General features: G+C 40.8%; 1 protein-coding gene across 4 annotated transcripts; it reads right to left on the reverse strand.

The window, feature by feature from the left end:
• Positions 1-1,579: 1,579 nt before the first annotated feature.
• plpp2b (phospholipid phosphatase 2b) lies at positions 1,580-22,968 on the reverse strand. 4 transcript variants are annotated; one of them, XM_040128862.1, is made up of 6 exons: positions 22,919-22,968; positions 7,894-8,045; positions 7,395-7,657; positions 7,078-7,135; positions 5,768-5,944; positions 1,580-4,698 (listed from the first exon to the last, which is right to left on the reverse strand). In XM_040128862.1, the coding sequence occupies exons 2-6, from the start codon at positions 8,023-8,025 to the stop codon at positions 4,540-4,542; spliced, it is 789 nt and encodes a 262-aa protein (XP_039984796.1). In that variant the 5' UTR covers positions 8,026-8,045; positions 22,919-22,968; the 3' UTR covers positions 1,580-4,539. The 4 variants fall into 4 exon arrangements, with proteins under 4 accessions (XP_039984796.1, XP_039984793.1, XP_039984794.1 ...); XM_040128859.1 differs by lacking the exon at positions 22,919-22,968 and adding an exon at positions 19,558-20,152; XM_040128860.1 differs by lacking the exon at positions 22,919-22,968 and adding an exon at positions 13,475-13,748.
• Positions 22,969-25,843: the final 2,875 nt, after the last annotated feature.

The raw sequence follows: 25,843 nt of genomic DNA on the forward strand, positions 1-25,843 counted from the left end.
CACGAAAGACTACTATCATTATGTGTGCTGAACAAAATTTCGTCATATGTTTGTTATTCCAAAGTTCCACCTTGATTCATATCATGCTGGTGCCCAGGAATCAAGCTATCTGCTGCAGGTTGAGTATCTTTTTCATCTGCCTCATTATATACTCAGGCAGATAGTAGACCCGATGTACGTGTTAGGTAATGCTTTACAGATAGATAGTGTCTGCAAGCTCAGAAATGCCCTGGTTACGGTAGAGACCACATCTCAAAATATAACAAGGTTACATTTACCATAAGTAAATACAATATAAGTCATAAGATATTCACTTAGGGTATATAATGCTTCTCTGGAGAAATTAATGACATAGCTGTGAACTCACATATTGTAAGTCTCCCAGAAAAAGAAGCTAAATGGCTAAATAGTCATCTAAATAAAATACCTTAATGTTTTCCATTCCCATTTGTTTTGACACCACAGTAAAAAAAATAGCCCCACGTGCGCACATCTTTCACAACATGCGAGTGAGTAATATTGTTTTAAATGAGGAATGACAGTGGTTTTCAATACCGCTGCCAATGAAATGCCCACAAATGTCCCCATGGGTCCAGTGTTTATTTTGTTATAATATATGTGTTACTTTTGTGGAGCATTCCATTCTCCAGCCTTGATGCACTGAGGCAGCATTGGAGCCTTGATTAACCCCTCTTGAATCCATTGCCATACAATACCACCTCCTCTAATTCAAATGAGATAAACTTATTAAGTAAAGGATTTCCTTTTTAAATGGCACATCATGGTTTACCTGAGCATCATCAAGTTGCTTTCTAACAGAGCATAAACAGAATAGGCCATTTTCAAATAAACATTGAAAATGTTGATAAACTATTTTTTCCCCTGTACTGTAAAATACTGCCTGCAGAAATGATACATTCATTGGAGAAAATAAAGGGGCAATTCACCCAAATTACAGAAAAAAACTTGCGCTCAGTGGATCACCCAGGGTAACAGACACATTTTCCTGGAACAGCATTTAACTGTGGAATTTTAGTTTGTTTTGAGCACCACAAACTAAATTCCACTCACTTCCACTGTACTGAGCTGAATGCAGTAATCTTAAAGATGGATATCTCAAAATCACTATGAATTAAACCATTTCCTTGTAAAGAGTACAGGTATGGTACCTTCCTCATCTTGTTACAGAACTCAGTTGAAGTGTGTTGACCTTTTGACCTGAGCTGAAGACTTTCCAATGAAAACCTGCAGGCAGTCAAGATTAGTGAGCTTGCCAAGAATATCTTGAAATCTTGATGCTGAAATAATGTAGTTTATCTTATTTCATTTCAATGATTTCATTGTCTGTGACCCAAAAGGGGAAACGTTCCTTTCTGCAGGACACGTGTTTACCATCACCACCCATAAAGTACTGTAGACATGAAATATAATATACTTCAAATCTATGTATCCAGAGTTTAGAAAGCTTAGTCTAATTGCATCAAAAAATCAGTAACGTTAAATGTATAAATTATAAGAAAACAATATAAGTAAATGCAGATTATATCTTTATTTAAATTCTCTGATTTAGAGACTATAGATATAATCTATATACAAAAGCAAACACAACATGAACCATAGCTAGAAGTTGACATAAACACAAGATTGACCAACCAGTGCCCATTCATTCAAGCACTAATCCAGTAAAGGATAAAAACACATGGAGCTACATTACCAGCTGAGAACCTTGGTTTCAACAAAACTGGAGGGGAATCAAAAGCCATGACGTTCCTACATCCTCATCCTCATTTGGGCTATTAGTCTGGCTGCAGTAATGCACAGATGATTTAGATGTAAGGAGCAGGGGAGGGGACTTGCACGGCACTTCACCGCAACCAGTTCCAGCTGTGTCTTGTTGTAAATCTGTGTTTTAAATGTGTAGAGGTCCCCAGGGACCCAGTTTCACCATGGGATACCCCACACCACTACTCCTAAAGCACCCCGCCTCTCACTAGACCCATCTCAGCTTCAGGGCCTCACAATCACTACCAGGTGAGATTCTCTCTTTGTCTTCTTGTCTCCCCCCTTATCAAGTTTGAGGTCTGTCTGATCTGTTGTCAGTACTCCAGGGGTCTGAATGCTGTACAAGAACTGCACAGGAGACCTTAATCACAAATTAACCTCATCTATCAACACAGGAAGGGGAAAAGGAACACAGACAACTCTTTGAAGTGGGAACGGAGCTGTGCTACTAGCTTCAAAAACACAGTCGGGTATGTAACCCTTTATCATTACAACAGCCCTTTAAAAGCCCTGCCAAGGCATCTGGCTTATGTTTGGACCTGGACTTGGATCAGTTTGTGTGGCAACTTCAATAAGCACCAGTCTGTGAAGGCACAGGCCAAAGCACACTGTACAGGTGAAATTAAAACTTACATACATTTGAAAGAAAAACATACAAGCATATATATATATACACATCCTTCACGGAACATGAAACATATCTCATAGCATTAGTAGATAGTACATAGTACAGTATTTGTGGCTCATAGTGGCAAGCAGGGGTGATTGCACAAAAACCTTAACAGCACTGGCGATTCCAACCTTATTAAGAGTTAATAAAGAACTTCTTAAAATAAATTAAACGCCATTTTCAAAATGGTTGTCTCATCCTTCTTTGATTACTATTATTTGAGAAATAAAAAAAAAAACTCAATAAAACAGAAAAAAGAAAACAAACAAACAAACAAAAAAAAAGAGACCAAATTTCTTAATATTTGATTGGCTATATAGTAGTGGTATGACGCATAAAGTCCAACAGAACTTAAAGTTATTTGCATCAATGGTTTCTACCTCTGCAGTCCATTACACACAGGGGAAACATGAATCAATCACAAACTCCACAATCAAATTTATACATTTTAGAAAAGCATCACTACTATTAAGGCTGAATCTTACCCGGTTCTTATGTCCTAAAAGGCTAAGATAAACCAGACACTTATCTGGACACACTTGGGCAGTGATACAACATGGCAGTCAATAAAAGATAGAAAAACTGCTGGGAGTTGGAATCTCTGGTGCTAGAGAATCAGACTTGATCTAAGTAGTGAGACACCAGGAACGACATACCGGTATATTCACTTTAAAAACATCTCATTGTTTGTCATAGTAGATACAAGACCTGTTTGTGTGGCAGTTAATAGAGCTGGTAGAGACGTATTGTCAGCTAATCTCAGATCAAAGGATTATCTCTGAATGTTGATTATAGTTTGGCATGTTGGTTAAGTTGATATACACGTCCTTTCACAGCAGCTTTGGGATGCCGTGCTGACAGCTGACATGTTTAGTCTGTGAGCCTTGATATGTGGAGAATATTTGCTCATCTACTGTGAACTGGTTTCCATTTCAACAATGTGATATTATTTGCAACAGTTTTCTGGTGTGTAACCAGCTTAAGGTGCACTAAAAGTGAACTAAATAAACTTCTCTACAAACAGAAATTAAAAACACACAAAACACATTAAAACTCCATTAAGCGATATATTTGATATTAATGTAAAAAGAGTTGCTAGTGCTGCCAATCCTACTGTGAATCAACACCCAGATCTTCCTATTCCAGATCACTGCATTTTTCACGCACTTCAAGATTGTTGTTTTGGTTAACTGAAATCCAACCGCTCTTACTGAAACGTTATATTAAACTGTGGGCAGCTGTGCCCTGTAAACACACCCTTAGAAAACAGACCAAATGCTAGGTACGTCCTGCAATACAGTGAGCTTAATTAAAAACGTGGTTGGTAAAGTAAGTGAAACTAATACCAAGCCAAAGAGAGCCAGCTGGTGGGCCCATACAGGCATAAACACAAAGTGAATATCAGACTTACATTCATCGAATGGCCAGAAAAGGAGTGTGAATGGCACGCCCATGTTTCTCTGCTTCTGCTGTGTTACGTTTGCTACCACATTAGCCTCAGGCACTTAATAAAAGGCAACAGTATATCATAGCTTTGTCTGTAGTATTGGATTTTTTTCGCTTAATGCAGCTTTAAACAAATACACTTTAACATCAACAACGATGTCTTAAAAACAATATGCTCCTCTCTCTCTTACAGGAGAAAAGGAGGTCATCATGGTGTCTTTGAGAGGGGGCTCAAAGACCTGGCAATGGGATGCAGCCCCCTCAGTCAGTCCAGTGGTTGGGGAGCAGGTGGGGTGTGAGTGGTTGACACATAGGGAGGGAGCATGGGGCTTGGAGGCTGCAAGCTACAGACCAGATCCCTAACTTTACTCCTTTCAAACAGAAATACAAAGGGCTGGTTGCAGGCTGGAACTCATATAGAAACAGTAAAATTTAACATTTCATACTCATAGTACTTCTCACATTGCATCAGGAGTCTGCAGTGAGCAGCCTACAGAGTCAGGACTGCAGGTGACTCAGATTATTCCCTAAACTAAACACTGTCGACTGCACAATCAAGGATGAAGCCCTTGGGTTGGACCCTATCACACAGCTATGAGGTCTGCAAGCCGCAGCCTTTATTCCCCAGCATCAGCTCCCTATCACACAGGGCCAGGATTGTGGTGATAGTTGTAATGGTTGGTGTGCTCAGAGTCTGCGATCTGCAGGCTCGGTTTCCTCTCTGGCTCTTCACTATCAGCTGTGTCTTGCCTAGTGCAACGTGGAGGACGCTTCTTAAAGAAGTCTGACACAAAGAGCACCTGCAGAGGAGAGGAGAGGAGAGGAGAGGTTAGTTTCGGTCACTTAGGGGATATTTTTCCCACAGAGATTAGAGTGTCAGCATTTGAGGGATACGGAGGAGGTAAGTGCAGGGCTGGAAACTGTGATTGCATATGTCTGGACAGGTCTGTGTGCAGCTGTTCAGTGACACACTAACACTTACACTGTGATGCAGATCTGAGAGGAACACACACAGAGAGCAGGCACAACCCCTGTAGGCCATAAAACACTATGCCCAGGAGGGTCGCTAATTGCGCACAGCACTGTGAAGGCCAAAGGCACGGGCTCACTTCCCAATTAATCATACATGGGCAAACATACATGCACAAACACACACTCTACCCTTCCAGAATTTCCACAAGGCAGGGCTGACAGAGGTTCAATCAAAACAGGGAAGTGGCCAAACAATAAAAAAGCCCAGCTGGATGAAGTGAGGAGAATGGGCTTATTGCCTGAGAACCTGCCTGTGTAAGTGTGTGGGTTTGTATCAAGTCACACTCTGCTGCAGTCACACTTCACTCCCCTCATATTTCCTGTCTATATAATTTTTTACGGCAAGAATGAAATAAAACTGAAAAATGGATTCATCAGCGGCTTCATCTGCTTTGAAGGGAGCATCGTTAACATTAAGATTTCCATTAAATGTCATTCTTATGATCTGGACAGTCCCACCCATGTTTGCTTTTCTTAAAGCCTGAAACCACAGGAATAAGACTCAAAGTTAAGATGTCAGCAGGTATAAGGCTGGAAATGCTTCACAGAAAAAGAAATTTCAAAACAAATCTGAACAGCTCTCTATTTGAGCATTATTTCTAAAAATAAGAGTTAAAGGTTTTAGATAAAAGCTGATGATGCCAATTTTATTTTAAAGCTTGTGTAAAATGCCACAAATGGACTATTCAGTGTGTAGAGCAGCTAAAGACTTGGAACCAGATCACAGAATTTTCTGAGCATCATTTGGGAGAAGTACTGACTGTTTTATATCATGGAAGTATCATGTACAAATTCTTAAATTCCGCAGTGTTTTCCTTGAATCTCTTGGAGACTCACATTGAGTACAGCAACAAGTGCTCCTTGCAGCAGCCCCACCAGCACGTCGCTCCAGTGGTGCTTGTAATCAGAGACTCGGGTGTAACCCACATACACCGCGAAGGCCACCAGGAAGAACTGGATGGTTGGCCGGAGAAGTCTGGCCCACTTAGCCACCAGTCTCGCCTGGACGTAAAGCTAGAGTGGGAAATAGAGCGGGGGAAGAGCAGTGGGTGGTAGATTGTTTGGGGATGAGGGGCAAGGAAGGACAAAAAGACAGAGATCAGTATCTATTGCACTGACATAATGTTATATATCTCTAATGTAATATGCTGACAAAGCAGTGAAGTAATGCAGCAGTCAAATTTCTGTTGGGTAATCCCTATACTTGCTTAAAGAGATAGAGGTAGATGGTATCTCACTCCAAACACCAATAATAAAATAGTCTATTTATTTAGAGCATGTCAGAAACAGTGGCTGGTATGCATCAAATTGGATTTAACTGTAAAAAGGTGCCGAGTATGAGTCTAGTTTATGTCCATTATGGACTGAAACCCCTATTTTACTGGAAGGCAGCAGATGCCAAATAACTGGCAACAGTGCAGACTTCTCTGGGCTTCTGCTAGGTTAATGTTGAAGGTGCAAAACTTGGCATCACACTAAGGTCTCCCCGCCGCACAGCCACACTCTGCACTGCAGGACACTTTGTCAGCAAGACAGGACTCAGGCTGGATGTCACAGCTTCGCTCTATTTGTTTGCAGTATTTGCCTGGCAAAGCAGAGAGTGCAGACCGAGCCACTGACAGGAAAGGACACAGGCTGGAGACATTCTGCTTTCTCTTCGGAATTTAATTTTCTTTGAACTGAACAACGTTGCTTTGCTTGGCCTCATGAAAGTTGCCGTCTAGCAGTGGTGCCTGGCTTTTAACAGAAAGAGATGAGGCCAAGGGTAATGAACTGGATAGACCTGGAAGACAGAACACAGCACATGCTTTGCCTTCATCATTGCCGGTAAAAAGGCAGCAGATGCCTCCAGATCATTTCTCTAACTATCTACATTCTCTTTCTCTTAACTCTTGCCTTGTCCTTTTTGGGTCCACAGGCACAACCTGGCTCTATGAGCCTTTTCATCTTCTCAAAAACTAGCCCTTGAGTATTGATGCAAACGCATAAGCCTGCATTCAGATGAGCCCATCTGGGGACTGCTAGGCCTAATTCACACTGAGAGATTTGCATGGAGATATTTCCATATTTACTTTACACGAAGAGGCATTTTTACATTGTGCTTTAGGACTTTTAGTGATGGGTTGAGGCTCATGTGCTGTACTTACTGCAAGGAAGAGCATGCAGTACATTCCAAAAGAGGAGTGACCAGAGTAGAAGGACAATCTGGAAAAGACAAAGAATCAAATGTAACTGTATTACATCTTATACTGTGGCATCTCATTTGCATCATTGTCATGTAGAATGTGTTATGTGAATTTAATTGCCCAAACAATATCAAACAATATGTCTCACTTTCTAATAATGTCTGGTGTGTGATAATTACTGTCCTAATTAATATCATTTTCATGTTTTTTAATTTAAACATATTTTCCTCTCTAAGCATAATGTTCCAGTTAATAATACCCCATTCTTCTCCTCCTACCTGGACTCCGTGACGTCCTGTGACTTGCCGGTGCAGTTGATCACTTGCATGTATCCCGTGCAGATCTTGGGGGCACATACAGCCATGAAGTTAGGCCTGGGGCGGCCAATAGTGAACTTGGCAAGGTCGGTCAGCGACTGGCTGACAGATGCTCCAAACAAGAAGGTGCCCACTACCTTGTAGAGTGCAGCTACATACTGGTTGAAGTCTGAATTAGAGTAAATCCTCTTGCTGTAAACCAGATAAGCCTCTCCGGAGGAGATCTGAGGGAAGAAGGAGAACAGTGAAAAGAGGGTCTGTTTCACTTTTTTGCATCATTAGAAAAGAAATTACGTTTCCTCCTTCAACATGAACTCTTTACCCAGTTCCTAAAGGCCACTTAGCAAAGGAGCAAACAGCACAGGGTGTTGTTAAATGAGTTAAATCCTGTAAACCTTCCATGATTTTGGCTTTACTGAGGTGAGAAGGAATAAAACTCCCCATGAGAAGGGAAACTTACAATGATGACGGTGCACGAGATGGTGACGGCCGCCAGCATGCCATGGGTGATGGTGTCCGGTTTTAGGGGGTACATGATGCTCTCATCGTCACAGTAAACGCCCCTTTGATATGGTTTGAACACGATGGTCATAATGATGAAGGGCAGTGCAGCTGTAATGAAAACAAAACAGAAGGATAACAGTCTTATAAGAATGGGTTGGATCATAAATGAAACTAAGTGAATGTTCTATATATTTGGAGAAACAGTGCTTTTGGTGTTATATATGAAGCTTGGTCATTGCCAAAACCAGAAACTAGGCTGATCCAAATGAATGAACTTTAATATTTGAAAAAAAATGTTTTGAATAACATATTGTGTCTCTTTTTCTTCAGGTTTTTCAGACATGACATCACTTCCTAAGTTGGGAAGTAAAAATGTTTCTCTAATGATAGCTAAATTGTTTTCACTCTCCCTCTGGACCTCAAGGTCTAAAATCAAAATGATGAAACAACCCACAAGGAGAAAAAAAAACAAAAAAACATTTGGTAGTTAAATGGCAGGGTAAAAATGCCCGGCAAGGAATTACAAAAATAAACAGTGGAAAATAGTATTTATATACACAGACATATGCGGGCATATGTAAAATCACACATCACACATATACCCAGTAGACACAAGAGTGTACAAACACTTACAAGACTGTACATAAATTACTGCAGACACAACACACAACTGTAACTCTTTTGAATTATGTGGCTTTGTGCAAAAATAAGACCAAATATAGCTGCTTAAGGTTCCTGAGAGCATGAATGATGTCCTTGATATGTTCTGAAACATCCATCCCATAAATTCTCAACCCCTCTCTTTTTCTCTCTCTCTCTCTCGCACATATAAATTCCCTTCACTAGTGTGTGTATATGGAGTAAAGCCGAATTTTAAGACAAATGTTCGGTATAGGTTATAAACACAGGCTAATGAATGCATTTTGCAGGTGCTCTCTTGCTCATATAACACCTATTGGCTATTAACAGACGGCAGAGAAGTGGACTATACTGCAGGAGAGGCTTGAGAAGTTACTCCAGGCACTTTGATACTTCTTTTCCACTGGACTCTATTGTAACTGCTGTAATCCAAACTGATTTAGCCTCTAAGTTTTTACTGCCCCTGTTCAAGGCTATAATGGGGAGTGTATCATAATAAAGAGATTTGGGGTGGAGTATGACTCTGGGCAGATACAGTATGTGGAGGAAAGGCCAACCTTAGACTCGTTGGTGGTAAAAGTGGAGCAAAAATAATTAGTTCAAAACTCAGAGATATTAACTTTTCTATCATAGAAGAATAACAAATAGCAAACGCTTACATGTAAGCAAGTCAAAACAAGTGAATTTTGGCTTTTTTGCTTAAAAATTACCCAAAGGATTAACTGATCAAAAAAGTAGTTTCAGCTTAATTTTCTGTTATTCGACTGGTCTATCAGTTGTCTAATCATTTCAGCTCTAATCCAATAATTCAGAGGACATAATAGATATTTATCTTTATTAGATATTTAATAGAGAGAAAATAATTAACAGTTGAATTGATGAACTGATGAAAATTATGAGGAATGAATTCTCCACCCTGACATCCCCCATCACCGTGCACAACAGGCAGACAGACAGTCTTGGGGCCACTGTGGAAATGCCATACAGCCACATACTAAATGCAAGAAAAACAGTAGTGGAAAAGCACCACACTCACCAATAGTATTACATTTCTTTGTAAATGAGCAGTGCACCCCTCCCATTTTTACAAAAAAAATGTCTGCAGCTGACATAATTCCAGGAGGACTTCCAAGAGTCCACATACTGAAGACTGAGACTAAAAGAAAATATACAACTAGATGGTGGATCGAGATTCAGCTGAGGTGAACACTCTGTAACACTGAGTTTAACTCCACCCAGAATCCTCTCATGATGGATATGGTACAACAGCCTACTGTAAATGTATGAACAGATACAATAACTTACAGCATTTTTTTTACAGAATACTAAAAGTTTTGGTGGGAGTTGTATGACATGTTAATGCTTTAAATTTTGACTGTGCTTTGATATTTGACACTAAATCAGAGAGTCCCTTCCTTCTGAGTCTTGCACTTGTTTGAAAATGCAATATATCCAAGTTTACATGAGATGAGTGCGGACATTGTTTAGTGACATGCCAACTGCAGACATGTTCCTCGCACACGCTATAAAGATAAAGAGTCTTACTGGCTTGGTGAGGAAGGGCATCTGCAAAATAGAAGCTTTGTATTGAGAGGAGAATAAACAATAGCGTCTTTGGGATAAACACATCATCGCACACGGACTCCTGGTAACCCGACCCTGGAGGAGCTGGGTTTAGACTAGACACACAAGGAAGAAGAAAAGACGAATAAGCATACCAACTGATTTCAGCATGGTATTCATTCGCGAAAAGCTTTAATCTTCTTACAACATTTAAAAAGGGAGGAACCATTACCAATCTACAATATTTCAACACTAGATGTTTCAGTAAAACTCCACGTCTCTTATCCGGAAAAATGTGGGCTTCTGGCAGGTTTCAACACATCTCCACTATGCACAAAACAAAAAAAACTGTTCATACTCAGAGAAATCTTACTCACCAGCATTAGGCCTTTTGCAAAGCAATTATACAATGGCCGAAGGAGAGTTCTTGGGATGTGTGATACCTTAAATGTAGATTTTAATTGTTACCCCGTTGCTTCTTTTTGGAACTGTCGACATACAAAAATCCCTTTTATAGCTTTAAATGAGTAGTTAGGAAAACATAGGAGTTTTAGATGAGTAGATTGATACCTCTCTCGTATGTGTCCATTTAATATGAAGCTACAGCCACTGACCGGCACCTCTTCAGCTCACTAATTAACTCTTTATATCTTGTTTAATCTGTACAAAAAAAAAAAAAAGAAGAAAAGGCCTTCAGACAAAACCAGGCTAGATATTTTCCCATTTCCAGTCTTTATGTTAAGATGTCTGCTGACTGTAGCTCCATATTTAGCATACAGACACGAGAGTGGTATCAATCTTTTGGCAATTTCAGCTATGCCACCTCCCCCACTTCTGTACACCCCTGTCTGCTTAGCAACAGCAGCTGCATGACAAGCGCCCTTCATGATAACTTCTCACTAGCCACCACATGCCCATCGGATCCCTGTTTACACATCTACCAGCCTAGCCAGGACATGGTGAACCAGGGGTACAAGGTCTTATCCCACATATTTTCCTCTTAGCACCACCAAAATCCTGTTTGTAGAAACCACAGCACAATATAGGGACTCTTGTATTTAACTGACATCCTGTCTCAGGCCCCTCAAGGGAGCATCCTGATATGGATTTACTGATGTGGCTTTTGGGCGGCAGCTTCTCCATCTATGTCCTGCATCCTGCTTTCAGCTGTCAAGAACGGAGCAGAATTTCAAGAAACTACGGCTGCTGGTTTGCCTTCCCTTCTCCTCCTGGTTGCTGAAAAATGGTTGGACTCAGATCTCACGCAGTGATACTGGATAGAGTTTCATTACAGTTATTATTGTGACAAATTCTTCAAGGTTCTGATATATTCTCTAAAGGACTGAATATCTCTCTGCAATTGCTTGGTTTTAAATATAGAACAAAGAGAAAGCCATATAATTCTGAATTCTTGGCACAGTGTCTTTGAACGGCCGCCCTGATGCTAACAATCCTCAAAATATTATTTTGAACATTTTGAAATGTGAAAATTACACAGCATGTAAAATACATCAAAACATTATTTGAAAACATAATATTATTAGGGTGTTTGCATTGTCAGAAATGAAAACAAACTTTGTCCTTTGGGGTTTGGGGGTTGAATTCAATGCATGCTTTGATGACAGTTGAATGAGACATGGGGAGACATGGTGGCATGAAATCTATTTCCTCTTGACACATTATATAAGCCAATATCACCATTTTATGCAAAATGGCATGTTTGCATTTAGCACAACATTAAAAACACATTGGAACTGCAAACATAACTCAAGGAAATACTTGTTTGAGCAAATACTAACACATATTATAAATATATAACAGCAGGTTTTAAAGGTTTGTGTAAGATTTGCCCGGACAAAGTCTAGGGGATGTTTGTTTATCAAATACAGCATGGTAAATGTCACTTTAAACCAGCAGAAAGACATAATTATTTCTTTATTGGAGTCACAAGGTATTGGAACTTCAAACTCTTTTCTGCAGCTTTAAATACTTGCCAGAGCGGGGCCATTAATCACAGCGAAGTGGCAGAAAAATTAAGTGAAAAGCTTCAAAGAGAAGTGCCAGGAGTTAATGAAATATACCGTCTTCCACTTAACATGCTCACGAATGGCTAAAACGCTTTTTGCCTGTCCATCATCAACATTAAATTCTATCATATGTATCATATGTATTTATCTGTTTAGCCATATGCTAAAGGCTTTTATGGGTTTTTTAGAGCTTGCTAAAGCCTCTTAAAAAAAACACTTGGATTTTGCCAGTCTGCCTCACAGTTCATGGACCTGGCACCTGGCCTTAAATAACCCTCCTCTGGCTTGTAAAAAAGGTATGAATTTATTCATTTCTGTATTCATAAATGAAGCACTAACTTAGCTGACATCTGACTTTATTTGTTGGTCATAAATGAAAAGTTTGGATGAAAATAAAAGCACTCAAATAAAATGATGTTAAGAGTCTGGACTGTCGTCATGGGCAGAACGAATAGTATGTCCTGAGGTGTGTGTGTGTGTGTGTGTGTGTGTGCGCGCGCGAGTGTGTCTGCGTGCGCTGTGTGCGTGTGTGTCTTATGATCAGTGTCCCTGTGGATTATATCTGCAAGAAACAAACTAGCCACTCTCTTGGAAAGCAGACACACATACACACACACAGACACACAGACACACACAGACACACACACACAGACACACACACAGACACTGCTTACAGGCCAAAATAAATCCAACTGCAGACAAAATAGGTCTCTAGGACACCACAAGACAACCCCACAACCCAAACTGACACTGCTTCAGAGCTGCCTCCACTTAAAGACAGAGTAGTGTCTCTGGCTTGAGCTAAACTCAGACATCTATGGCAGATTTCTCTGTCGAGAAAATCGAAAACAACGTAAACATGGAGGAAAGGTTAAGGTACTTGTTTAGGAAACAGGAGAACCTTCTTTCTAGACACCTGCTGCTATGGATGGAGGGACGGCAAATGGAGTTAGTTTGGAATGTAGCCAGGAAGCTAATCTCCAACGGCCAGTCAGAAATCTCTTGCCTGAGCCCCTAGTGGGAGCCTGTTTGAAGTAGCAGGATGGAGAACTGTAGCTCTCCTGACTCAGATTAAGAATTTTAGAGGCTTTGGTTCAATTTGGTGAAGTTTAAGGCTTCTCATTTACCTGGCTGCGATTTAGCATCCACCTGCAGTGGCACCTCAGTGTCTATCTTGATAAAATGTGTATTAGTGCAACAGAGGGCTGAGCGATTGACAATGACTGGTTGTGTAAAAGAGGGTCTGAAGAATAAAACAGTCAGTAGATCATCATGGAAGATTTTAGCATTAACAGAAACCCCACTTACAAACAAAGATGCGAGTGTAAGAGGACATTTGCACCCTTTCCTTCATTTCTTCCACCACTGATGATTCACATCCTCCGTTCCGTTTTTCCTCTCTTATTCAAAGTCATTCATTCTTCTCTCAGCAGCTCCACTTTCCTGCCTGTCATTCTCTTGATTGCAACGTCCTCCCACACACTTCTCCTTCTCTTGTAAATACAGAGCCCTCAATGGGATGGTGCTTTATTTAGCTGGCAGATGTGCAATTACGCAGGACCATTTGGACCACAATCGCACTATGGGGCTGAGATTTGAGGCTTGTCACATCCTCTCTCTGCCTCTCTCTGTCTAGTTGTTTTTGTATCTCAGTTTTTGTGTCCTTTTCTCCAGTTTCTTTCCCTCTCTCACATCTACATTTGCCTGTCCCAGTCCATTTTTCCACTACAGAAAGATTGACACCTTGACTTAAACTGCCACGATCCTCTGGAAGTTGCTCCAATAGTTTGAGAGTACCTCACACCTACTTGCCCTGGTTTTCTCTGACATAACCTGCTGCACCTGCAGAACCACATGGATGGACAATTATTCTCCCCAATTTGAAAAACATACAGTCTGGGTTTTCATTATGCATATTTTCAAGGCATGTAAAGCCTGTGTGTGCGGTGTGAGAGGGGTGTTCTCATGCCCCTGGGCTGCCCTGTTTGGTATAAAACTTTCCTTCAGGGTCACAGCTAGAACATTTGCCAGACCGCACCTCCTTCTAATTTCTTCCTCTCTCATTTCTCGTCTTTCCAGCATGAAGGTCACTAAGCAGGTTTCTTTTCTATTTTTTTCCTCCCCTCCGATCCATCTTTTCTTCTGGTGATAGCTCTTGTATCCTCTCGCATTAACACCATTCCTTGCCTCTTTATGTTCCATCCCTGTGTCACTCTTAAGTCTCCATCTCTGACTCTGACTGCAGACGAGCACAGAGGCAGGCATTTTTTCTTTTGGCTGCAGCCAGTGTTTCCACTTTTTTTCTTTCCCTCTCTCTCTCTCTCATTTCCTCCCCTCTACTTCAGAACATGATTTGTTGAAATGAGCAAGAAAGCTATGGAACCGAAACTCTATAATGTACCAGCAGAGGTGATGTTACAGACCTTTAAAAGATGGCTTGTAGTAACAAAACAACTAAACACTCCCTCTTTCTAACTGTCACCCCAAGCTGGATTGACTAATGTGGAAGGTATTTGCTGAGCCTACAACCTCCGCTGGCGCTGGCCTCTGGAATTCTAATTCACATGAGGAACGCCCAACTTCACCAGTCAGACCAAATCCTCCTACTGCTGCTGCTGCTGGTGTTGCTGCTGCCACCGCTGTGGCCCATTCTTTACTTTTAATCCCACTGTTTCACTCCGTCCATCATTTCCGCATGCTTAGCTCCAAGTAGTGCAGAAGGAGACAGAGTGGCAGGCGAGGCTGGACGAATGGTGGGAGGGAAGCTAAATCTGGGTTGGCAATCAAAGAGTTTGGATTCGGAGGGGATCAAAGAAGTAGGCCACACAGGTTTAAACCTAAACCATAAAAGGTCTGCCAGAGGAGTTAAAGTGTACAACCATTCTGAATGGTACGGCGCTTCACTGAAAATTCACTAAATGTGATGCTGTGTGTTTGCACTTCGAAACATCTGCATATCAGTGCCAAATATATGGTGAGGTATAATTTCTGTATGCAAACGGAACTATGTTTAGCTGTTGCCTCACACCAGTGATATTGTTAGTGACAGTGTTTGTCCAAATCAGGTTCACCTTTTCCAAAATCCTGGTCCCTGTCAAAAAGTGAACTGTGCTTCTTGCTCCTCCTCACTCACTCGGACTTCCCTCTCTATGCATGTGTTTTCTCTCTAACATTACTGGAACGAATAAAACATGTTGGAAGGTACTTGTCCAGCATTTCAATCATCTGCCACTACAAGACACTACAAGACAAAGCACATTTGTGCTGTGTGAAAGGCGGGTGCTACCTGTTTTGTGGTGCAAAGCAATCAAGACACATTTTGTGTCATAAAAATCACAGAAAATGTAAGGTGCTAGAGCTTGTCAATTTTCTCCATCAATAATGTCTTAAAAACAACATCAGTTAATATAATTACACAGTATCAGAGGTACACATTTACTGATTTCACAACCACGCCAAACAGTTTTGCCAAATTCCAAAAAATTGCTCCCAGCTCACCACTGAAGTTTTTGAAATCAACTGTGCACTGGGATGACTTTTGTGGAATGCGGCTTCAATGTCTGAAAAAACTAATGTGGTAATGATTTAAAAGTACGAGTAATAAAAGACTTTATATGTTAACTACAAATCCTTGTGCAGTTAAAATAAATCAGAAAAAGTACAACAACAAAAAAATAGGCTCACACAGTATTTCTAAGAGGGACTTGCCCGTTTGTTAAAAGGGCTTCAGTTTCCATGACACAGCTCTCCTGAGAAAACAATTCCCATCCAGTGCCTTCACCGCCTCTCTCTGAGAACTCAGGACAATCAGTCTTCCCAATGAAACCCCATGAGAGGCCCAGCTCCCTTGAGGCGCTGCAGCACGGCCTCAGCAAAAAAACTCTGACTGTCATCCAGCGAGGTCGAAGAGCAGAACATGGGCATACTTACAATGTAATCAAAGTCTAATAGGATGAAAATAATGCCAGGAAATATGTAACAACTCTTTGAGAGTGTTACTGTTGTGGGCCTTCGGGAGCAAGCTCTATTGTATCAGGTAATGAATCAGTCAATAAAAAAATAAAATACTGAGAACAATTTTATAATCAGAATTTGGAGGAGAATCAGAAACTCCAATGAGGTGTGAGTTGGACGAGGAAACTGACAAACCCAAAGCTGTGTCTGCAGACTGCAACTGCAAGTAGCTGATATTATATCCAAGGAACTAATAACAAAAGGCACACAGGAAACTCCTGTTTAGAAATACAAGAGTTATAAAGCAAACTGATAAATACTTTAACCCAGTGTTATCTTTCTGGCACAGCTGTGTCTCTGCAAATAAAAATTAAAAAAAAAAAAACTTACATGATGTGAATTGCTCCCTCTGCACGCAGTAGACATTTGTGTGTGAGTGTGTATGTGTCTGTAATGGCAGATACAATAGACTTTCCACAGAACGGGTTTGTCACAATGTACATAACAGGGCAACAAAGAGCATGTCCACAGAAAAACAAAAGTGTGTGGGTGAACATGTGTTGCACCAGTGCCTGGCCCCGAGGCCAATTAGTCACACACTACTTAGAGTATCTAGTACATTAAACGTAACTCACACTCACTGCCATTCATATCACCTACAGCAGCACCTGAGTCATGCAGCCATGTGAGCTGTTCCTGCTCCTCTGACTCTCAGACTACAAACACCTGCAGTGCTGCACCTACGAATACGAACTGTGGGCAGGGAGAGGTTAACCCTGGTCTTTCCTCTCTGCGCTCTGAGCCAACACCCACCATCTATTTGTACTGAGTGTAGATTTACACAGACAGAGGGGGAGGGAGAGGGAGGGAGGGATATACCAAAGAAAGAATGGAGAAGAAAGACGGAGGCCAAGAGCTTACAATGAACAACAAATTCAAGAGGCAGATACTGTATTTGAACGGCACAAACAGCTCAAATGTCCCTCATGATAGATCAGACAGGCTTTTTAGCAATAAAGAAGACCGATAATACAATACACCTTGTGTCTACGGAATCAATAAACCACTCCTTAGCTCTAGGCAGCCATTTCACATCAGATTTCTCCATTAGGGGATTCAGTGATTGTGTGTGTCAAGAGCTGTAAAATAAATAAATAAATAAATAAATAAATAAATAAAGGATGGCACATCCATTCATATGACGCCAACAGTTGTTAGTTTGACCTGGGCAGGGCAGGGTGTGAGTTACAGAAAGCATGACAACAGAAGCATGATCATATGTGCTGCTCTTATTGGCCTTTTCGGTTTCTTAATAAAAGATGGTTGAAGAGACATAGATGTGGGGTGCAAAAGTGGAGAACAGGAGATGAATACTTAGAGTCAGACGTGGCACGGCAAGACATGGCTTCAGTTGAAGAGCCGTGAGGAGAAAAGCTAAAGATGACGGTAGCAGTTGTTAATCAGAGATGATAACATTCAGTGTTAGTATATTCACCTGCAATTTTTTTGTTTTAATATCGGAAATGTAAATTGTCCCAATATGCAGACAAAACCCTACTTAAAACTCTGTTTCCACATAGGCAAATGGTCAACATAATTACAAGCTCTACCATGCTGTTATTACGTGGCTGGGGCAACCTCGCATAAGCTTGGGGTTGACTTGACGATTATTCGGGTGGGTGACGTGGGTGGCAAAAAGGAAGAGAGAAGCAAAAGGGTGGGATTCAACCATCCAGACCTGACCGACCAAATCCAACCCAGACGTAAATCCCTGACTTGTGACAGCAAAATCGCAAGATTTAAGTTCAGCAGTCTTTAGATCGTCCAACAGATGGAAAAATACACCTAAGCTCCCTGTGAAGGGGGGGCTCACAGATCTGCACATGCATGAGCTCTCATCCCCGTCTCCATCCTCCCTCCACCACTTCGCCACTATCACCAGCACAGACACAACAAGAGACGAACACACCGCCAAACACCACACCATTATGCAACACATGTCTGTCACGGGCGTGTGGCGTTAACACAGTAAACCAATGTCCCGCCACAGTGGTACATTCCACACACAAACATCAACACTGGGGGAGCATCTGAAAACAGCTTCTTCTGTGGGTAGTGGTGATGAGTTCGCACATTTGAAGGTTTTTTGTGACATAAATGTTATTATGAGAAGCTTATCATTATCTTTATGGACGACTCCAGTTGTCATGTACATGACTGAAAAGTAATCTGATATTCTGACTATCTGTTAAGGTATTATTTATCTGTTTTTATTGATGTATTCATCATTGTTTAATGCTGTTTTATCAATAAACTCCTTTTTAATTTGACCAATTTATTGATGTATTAATATACTCAGTTGTAAATTCTTTTAATGTGTATTATTTTATTGCCCATTTAAATATAAATTAATGACATACTAAATACCAATTATTCATGAATTAATTAATTCATATGTACATTTGTTTTAATAATTAATTTACTATCCAATTAGATATCAATTAATGGAGTGCTTTATAACCATTTTCATGACGCCTGTGGTCCTCCTTATATAATTCATTGCAGATTAATGGCAAAAGACCAAGGGAGGACTGCTGTTGAGAACTATAACCACAATGTGGGTCACTGACATGATTCATTCTTTAACATCTCATTTTTTGTTCATTGCCCAGAGGGGGGAAGGAGACAAAAACTAAAGTAAAGGGAAGAAAAAAGGCATATTGTTGTTTGAAACATGATTCCCGACTGAAGTTAAATGCAAAACAATGGTCTGTGGAACACAAAGTTGAAGTAATATCTTCAGAAATGCTCTGTTTGTGGGAAGTCTGTACATTCTTGAGAGGATTCCTGGCAGACAAAATCCTGAAGAAAATGAGAAATAAGCGGGGCTCACGCATGCGTATCAAATTTCCATAAACAAACATTCGGCTTCCTGGCGCTCTGTAGAGTCCAGCAGAAGTTTTTTGGCGAGCGGGCTGGAGCATGCAGTGAGCCCGTGAGGAGAATGAGAATATTTCCTCTTGTGTCTCGCCACGGTGCTGGTTCGTGTCACGTTTCGGCCTGGACAATATTCCAGTTGGGATCTGCATAAACAAACGGGGTGACAGGGGCTGCTCCCTCAGTGCTGGACCCGTGCGTGGAAATCCGGCGGCTTCATTTGCCTTTTTAAAGACGGGCTGGGTTTTTAAACGGCCTCTGTGTTCTCCCGAGGATCTTTAGTCTGATTAGAAACATGCTTTCGTGTCATTTTCTTTCGTGCAAACAAACAATGCAGAAGTGCCGTTACTAAACGAATCCCCAAGTCCCCACACACCAACACGCGAGCTGCTGGCAAGAAAGATACGATCGCCGGCTCTTGCTGATAACAGTCAAGTGTAAGTGCAAGACCCAGACAAAAGGCAGATCATGCTGACGTATAGTTTTGTACCATAACTTACCAACTGCAACGCACAGCACGTCCATCACCACGTACAGCTTCTTCTTCCTCGGCTCCCGGTTCTTCTTTCCGGTCATTTTGCAATAAATCAATAGCTATAAGAGAGATGAACTACTTTTTGAATAAGGTGACCAAGTCCATGGGAGCTCGCTGGCTTTGGGATGAAAGTACAGGCTATGCCAACAACCTGGTAACCCGCACTACGAGTTCTTCCGGGATCCTCTTCACTACCTGTGCTGACATTGACAGCATAGGTGAGCAACTTTCTTAAAACGACAGCGTGTTAAAAACCTCTGTCTGAGCGGGTTCGCAGCACCACTGGAGTCTTGCGTCCCTTTGCGCGCATTACTGCTTTGCATACAAAGCCAGGACTGAAGAGATCCTCCGATTTCAGTGTTGGAAGCGTCCGGAGAATCTAGTATGAACTCTTCTCCCCGCACGCACCGCGGCACGGCACTGGTCCCTCCTCCCTACTTCCTCCTCTGGCTCCTCTCTGGCTACCTGATCATAGCCAGGCTCTGAGTTTTTACGCACAGGCGTGCCAAGAGCAAGAGAGAAAACCTCTCCGCGGTTTGCTTGATTTTACTCTCCCTGCCTTGCAAACCAACTTTGTGTCTGTTGTGTAGAAAGGACTCAAACTCTGTAAAGATCATATCAAGAGGTGGTGCCTGAGAGCAGTAAACCAGAAACCATAAACTGCACTGTCAGGTCAAAACTAGGAGGAAAAAAAGGGTGTGTGTGTGTGTGTGTGTGTGTTTGTGTGTGTTTGTGTGTGTGTGTGCGCGGGGGGTCATATCACGAAAAAACGACTGTCATTACACCTGACCTCGTTATCTGAAGTAATCTGGAATGAATCAATCGTGCGGTTTTAAAAGCACTGTTATGGGTGTGACTTTAGCTCTGCCCCCATTTCTGAAATCCTCAAAGAGATGAGAGCCCTACAGGATCTTATCCCCATCATGCGCTTCTCGTTAAAGCCACACAGGGCAAGCACTTCACCTTTTCCCACTCTCCTCCCTCTCATGAGAGATGTATATTGAGGCGGACTTAAAAGCAAACAGATTCTAAAGAAGGTCCAAACATATTAGTCAACACCTTCCTGTCACTGGGAGTGGAGACCCACAGTGAGCAGACGTGGTGGGTGCTCAGGAAAATATAGAAGCCAAAACTTCCAGCCCCATCAAAAGCAGAGACTTTTATAAGCCCTGCTGCAACTTTAGCAAAATCAGCATGACTTCAAACCAGCATGACTCCCAGTCAGAGTGTTATTTTGCTCCAGGCCATCGGCAGTCAATACCAGGCAACCGCTTGCTGGCTGCATCCACCAGCACTTAATTTCAACATTTAGCTCTGTTTGCTTGATAAACACCATGTTCACCCCTAAGTTATTTAGTTCAACATCCTTGAGCTAAGCAGATAATATTATATGCACACACTCTGTATCGCAGCTTTATCTAAATTTCTGCACATCCACAACATAAGTAACATATAGGAGAACATCTAGTTACAAAAGGAACAGCATGGGCACTTTAATGTAACAGCACAAGGAATACATTTAAAACTGAGATTTTTCTGCCACCTCCTGGTGGCAGTAGGGGGCAGATGCGTGTCCAGACAGGAGAATTGTCATCCACATATAGTATGTTTTCTATTCATTTGAATACTTTTTAGTCAGAAAGATACTGTGCTGTAACAGCCTTCCTCATCATACAGTGCATTAGTTAGTTTAGAGGCTGGCATGTGTGTCACTTTATCAGAGTAGAAGTTTTTCGTTGTGTGGTCAGAGTTGGAGATCCAGGCAGTCAGGCTACCGAGGGCAGGGTCAGGAACTAGAGGCCAAATATTCTGTTTTATCCTGGGGAGAAGTAAAAGCCACTGTAAAGGGTGGTGTTGACATTTTAAGTTTTGTTTAGCAGGCCATTAATTGCATTGCGAAAAAAGGTTTTTACATTTTTCCATTAACCTTTGGAACAAATGTTCATTGCTAGCCGAGTGCACCCTTTCCAGAGAAGACAATTTTTAACCTGAGGTAGCCTTTGCTGGTGCCAATTAGATATTCATGCAAGCCCCTTTACTATACACGTTTCAACATTTGTCTGAGCAGCACTTAATGTTCCTTGCTGGGCCAGTAATAGCTACCAGTTACACTGCTTATTTCAGTTTATAGACAACTGAAATATAAATGAAGAACACTTTTACTCACAGGAATATACAGGATTTCAATGACATTTTCAGACTCACGCTAACACAACTCTGCATATTTGGCCTCATATACTGCAAGTATTATAAGTCTTGTAAGACATGTGTACTGTCTATCTTCTATTGTTAATTGACTTCATTTATTTATATAATAGGTAAATTAATAGTATAACCAGTTTAACCATTTTGTGGTTAAAAGTGACTGATGGTTGTGATGCCGTATAATGATTGGGAGTTCTAGTCTATCTTGCAATAAGATTTTTTTTTTTCTAAAGACAAAAAAATACTTGAAAGGTGGGATTTTTAAGATAAGACCTTATTGATCCCTGATGGGAAATGTGCATGTTACAACAGCAGAAAGAAAGTTTAAGAGGACAGAAAAAAAGGATTGTTTTAATAATATAAAGTAAAATAAAATATAATATTAATAAAATAGTTGACTTTAAAAAAAATATGTACAATATTTATTTTATACTGTATAAGTTATTTGTGCAAATATTTGCACGAAAGAGTCCAGTAGTGCAATTCCGGGAACCATGATATGTAACTATCATCATTTAGAATCCCCATATACACCGTAAAACAGTAAATGTATATAGTGGTATATAAATATGTACAATATATGTAACAGTATACACACACTATACAATAATAATAATACAATACTATGCTGTGAATACAGTAAAAATAAATGTGAATAATGGTATAGCATGTAGTGAGATGACATAATAATCTTATATTCAATAGTAACAATATAAGCATCATGGTGCAGTGTAGAATGAGACTGTCCAGGACACTTGTTGCCTAAGAATATTAACAGAATTTCTTGCCATAGGTTGAGTCAGCTGCTGTATACTGCCTTTTCTTGAGACACTTGACACTTTTTTTGATAGTCACAGGTTACACAACTTTTCATTTAGCACTCCTTCACTGCTGGTATAGTCTTAAACTGGCAGATCATCTCTTCTTTGCTTACATGCAGTAATGGTCACGAGCAAAACCACAATGATCACATAAGGAAGGACACTAACCAGGATGGTCCTCTCTGAATATTTGTTCTTTGACAAACACACTTTCATTTATGAACAAGCAATCACGACCACAAGACCACATTCATCATGTAATTTAAGTGTGTTTGTGGGTGTGTGTCTGTGTGTGTTTACCTAGTTGTTGCGTTGTTCTCCTTCGGACAGACAAGGCTGTATCGGAGTATGAAGCCATGCTGCTCCTCCACAGGCAAAGCTGCCCACTCCAGGAGAACTGCACTGTTGCTCTGCTCTTTCACCTGCAGCATGGGACCAGTAGAGGCCACTGGAGGGCTGGGCAGAGGGGAGTGAAGGAGACAAGGCAGAGGAGAGGTTGGAATAAGGTGGAGTTGATCTGACTGAGGAGAACAATAACTATGCAGAAACAAATTAATCAACCAATGAATTTTGTGTTTAATTCTTTTCTTGCTTTTAAAAACCCTTAATTTAACTTGGTTTTCATCCTAAAAATTAAGTTAAAAAAATGAAAAGATGTGCAATGCATTTAATTTGTTGATAGATAATTGCTGTATTTTCTGTGTCCTTTGCTCTCTGTTGAAGGCAGAGAAAATCGTCACGTTAAAAGCGCTTAATACATACATCTCACTTGACTTGGTATGCATGCCTCCTGCTTTAAAGGTGCTATAGGTATGCTTTTGCCATTGCTGCATAGCCAACATTAGCATTAACAGCTGTTTATTTACCAGTCAAGAAAAAATGTTGTGAGTTCAGCATCAAACTTCATTTCTTTACACACTACTTCATCATCCTGTCATTTTGGACTGAGGGCAGACTGGGTGCTACAGTGACTCACTATCACAAAGTGGTATTATAAGATGGGACGGACCGGGGCTAGCTGGTTAGCATGCTAACATCAGTAGAAGAAAATAAGTAACAGAAATAGAAGCAAAACAAGAGTTAACACTGGCGTTGCTTTCCGCTGCTGGAGACAGCTCTTGGCGAGTAAAGGAATGAAGTTTGATGCTGAACTCGCAATGTTTCTTCCAGACTTTGGCTAATGTTGCTATGTAGCCGTAGCAAAAACGTACACATCGCACCTTTAAATAACACTTAAACACACACCAAACTAGACAAAAGTCTGATAAGATGTAAAAGTACATACACTATATATACCACACTGAGGTGGAGTCAAAGATATTGTACTCATCATACATCTACATGTACATTACCTCCTCGTCTGGTGTAAGTCTGTGCTCACTGCTAAACTCAGGCTTTACAGTCACAATATATCACACTTCTGACGACAAATGTGCAATTAGAATCAGAATAACTGCTTGAATACAAAACTCTCCTGGAGCATAGATCAATCAGCAACCTTCATAGTAAGACATTTAATAGCTTACTGGTATAGATTGCATGGAAAAAAAAGATTAGAGTTGTGTTTTGGTGACAACGTGACTTTAAAAAGAAAAAAGTTTGTTACTTACTTGTGGAGTAAGGATTTTCAAACCCTGGCAGCTTTGTAGACTAGAAAACTAATTTGAGATGCTTCCCTAATGGCATATACAATGACTGACACAAACTCTGTGAATTCAAACAATATGGGATAACAAATGGATTTCAATGGAAATCAGACCAAAAACCAAGTCCTTTGTATTAATGTGGGTATCACATTTATTAGAAATTCTCAGCAAGACATCTTTACAATAAATGCAGCAATAGTGATACTGGCAATCACAGGATTAGTAAAAGCAGCTGATAGAGCAAGAGACAGAGCCTTACTTCCCTGACAGTTAGCCTCTGACCCAATAAACATCATGTCACTAAAGCTACGAAACAGAGAAATAGTGGTCTCCCATTACTTGTGCAACTGTGTAACATTATTTATTGATTGATATTTCTTTTCTAGCCATTGGTTCTCATATGAACTATCTATGGGATAAGACATAATTCTCTTTAAAGAGCTGGAATTAAGTGTTGCCACCCTATCTTGGTAAAGCCCCAGTAATTCTTTAGCAGCAGCTAGATGATAAGCTTACCAGTGATGATCATGTTGCTGCTGTTATAGCTCAGTCTCTCCCTGTTCAGATGTTGACCATCACCTTTTGTCACAGATTCCCATCGCCAAAAGGAAGCCAGTGAGTGGGGGATGTGTGAGTAGCTACCATGTAACCTCCAGACTAGAGTCGTTCAATGCTTTTACACTGACTGTTTTCATGGCCCTGAGTGCTAAGAGAGAATATTATTGTATTAAAACACAAGATTTAATACAATGTATTTTTAATTTATCAAATAGGGAATGGAGAATTATCAGTGCATACACATGTCTGTGGGTGCTGGGAGGGTGAGCTGGGCTGCAGGGGAGCTTCCAGCAGAGTTACACACTTTCCAAAAGCAGGAGGAGCGCTCCATGGGCAGGGTCAGCTGACAGGAAGTACCTGTCATGCTCAGGCAGTTTTGCGTTTGCCGTGCGCTACAGGATCCTTCTGACTGACACTTTACATTAAACCATAGGCTGCTGCAGGCTGTCTGACTCTTTGAAGGAGACTGGATGGGAGATGAGATTAACACGGAGATTAAGAGTGAAGTGGTCAACATCAGCTTAGAACTCGGCACTGGTGTTCAAAAGACTGATTTAACTATATTGCACGTAGGTGCCCTCAGGGAAGAGAGAGGCCCCAGGCAGTTGCCTTGCTTGCCACATGCCAGAGTCTGACCCCAATTTGTACTGATTTACACAGAAAAGTATCAGAATCAGCGGAATCAAAAAAGTCTGAGATTCTGTACGGATAAACAAAATATGCATATATGCACATTAAATATATTAACTCTCCATTGTAGACAAGTAAGTAGGCAAGTGAGAAAACGAGTACTATACTGATGGCTTTTACATTGTGCTCACCCTCCACAGCAGAGTCACCGGTCTCTGCTGAGGATCATCTGTAGGTTTTAATATTCTCCAAAGTTGTGGGGCAGCAATTAAGGGCTGAGGATAATGATGATAAGCAAACAGTATAAAAAATAAAATAATTATTTAATATTCTATAAGTTAGTTTTATTTGGTGCACACAAACCAAAAGCTGCTTGACCATGTTATCTTGT

This window comes from Xiphias gladius, chromosome 6 (assembly GCF_016859285.1).
Source record: "Xiphias gladius isolate SHS-SW01 ecotype Sanya breed wild chromosome 6, ASM1685928v1, whole genome shotgun sequence".
Classification (NCBI taxonomy): Eukaryota; Metazoa; Chordata; class Actinopteri; order Istiophoriformes; family Xiphiidae; genus Xiphias; species Xiphias gladius.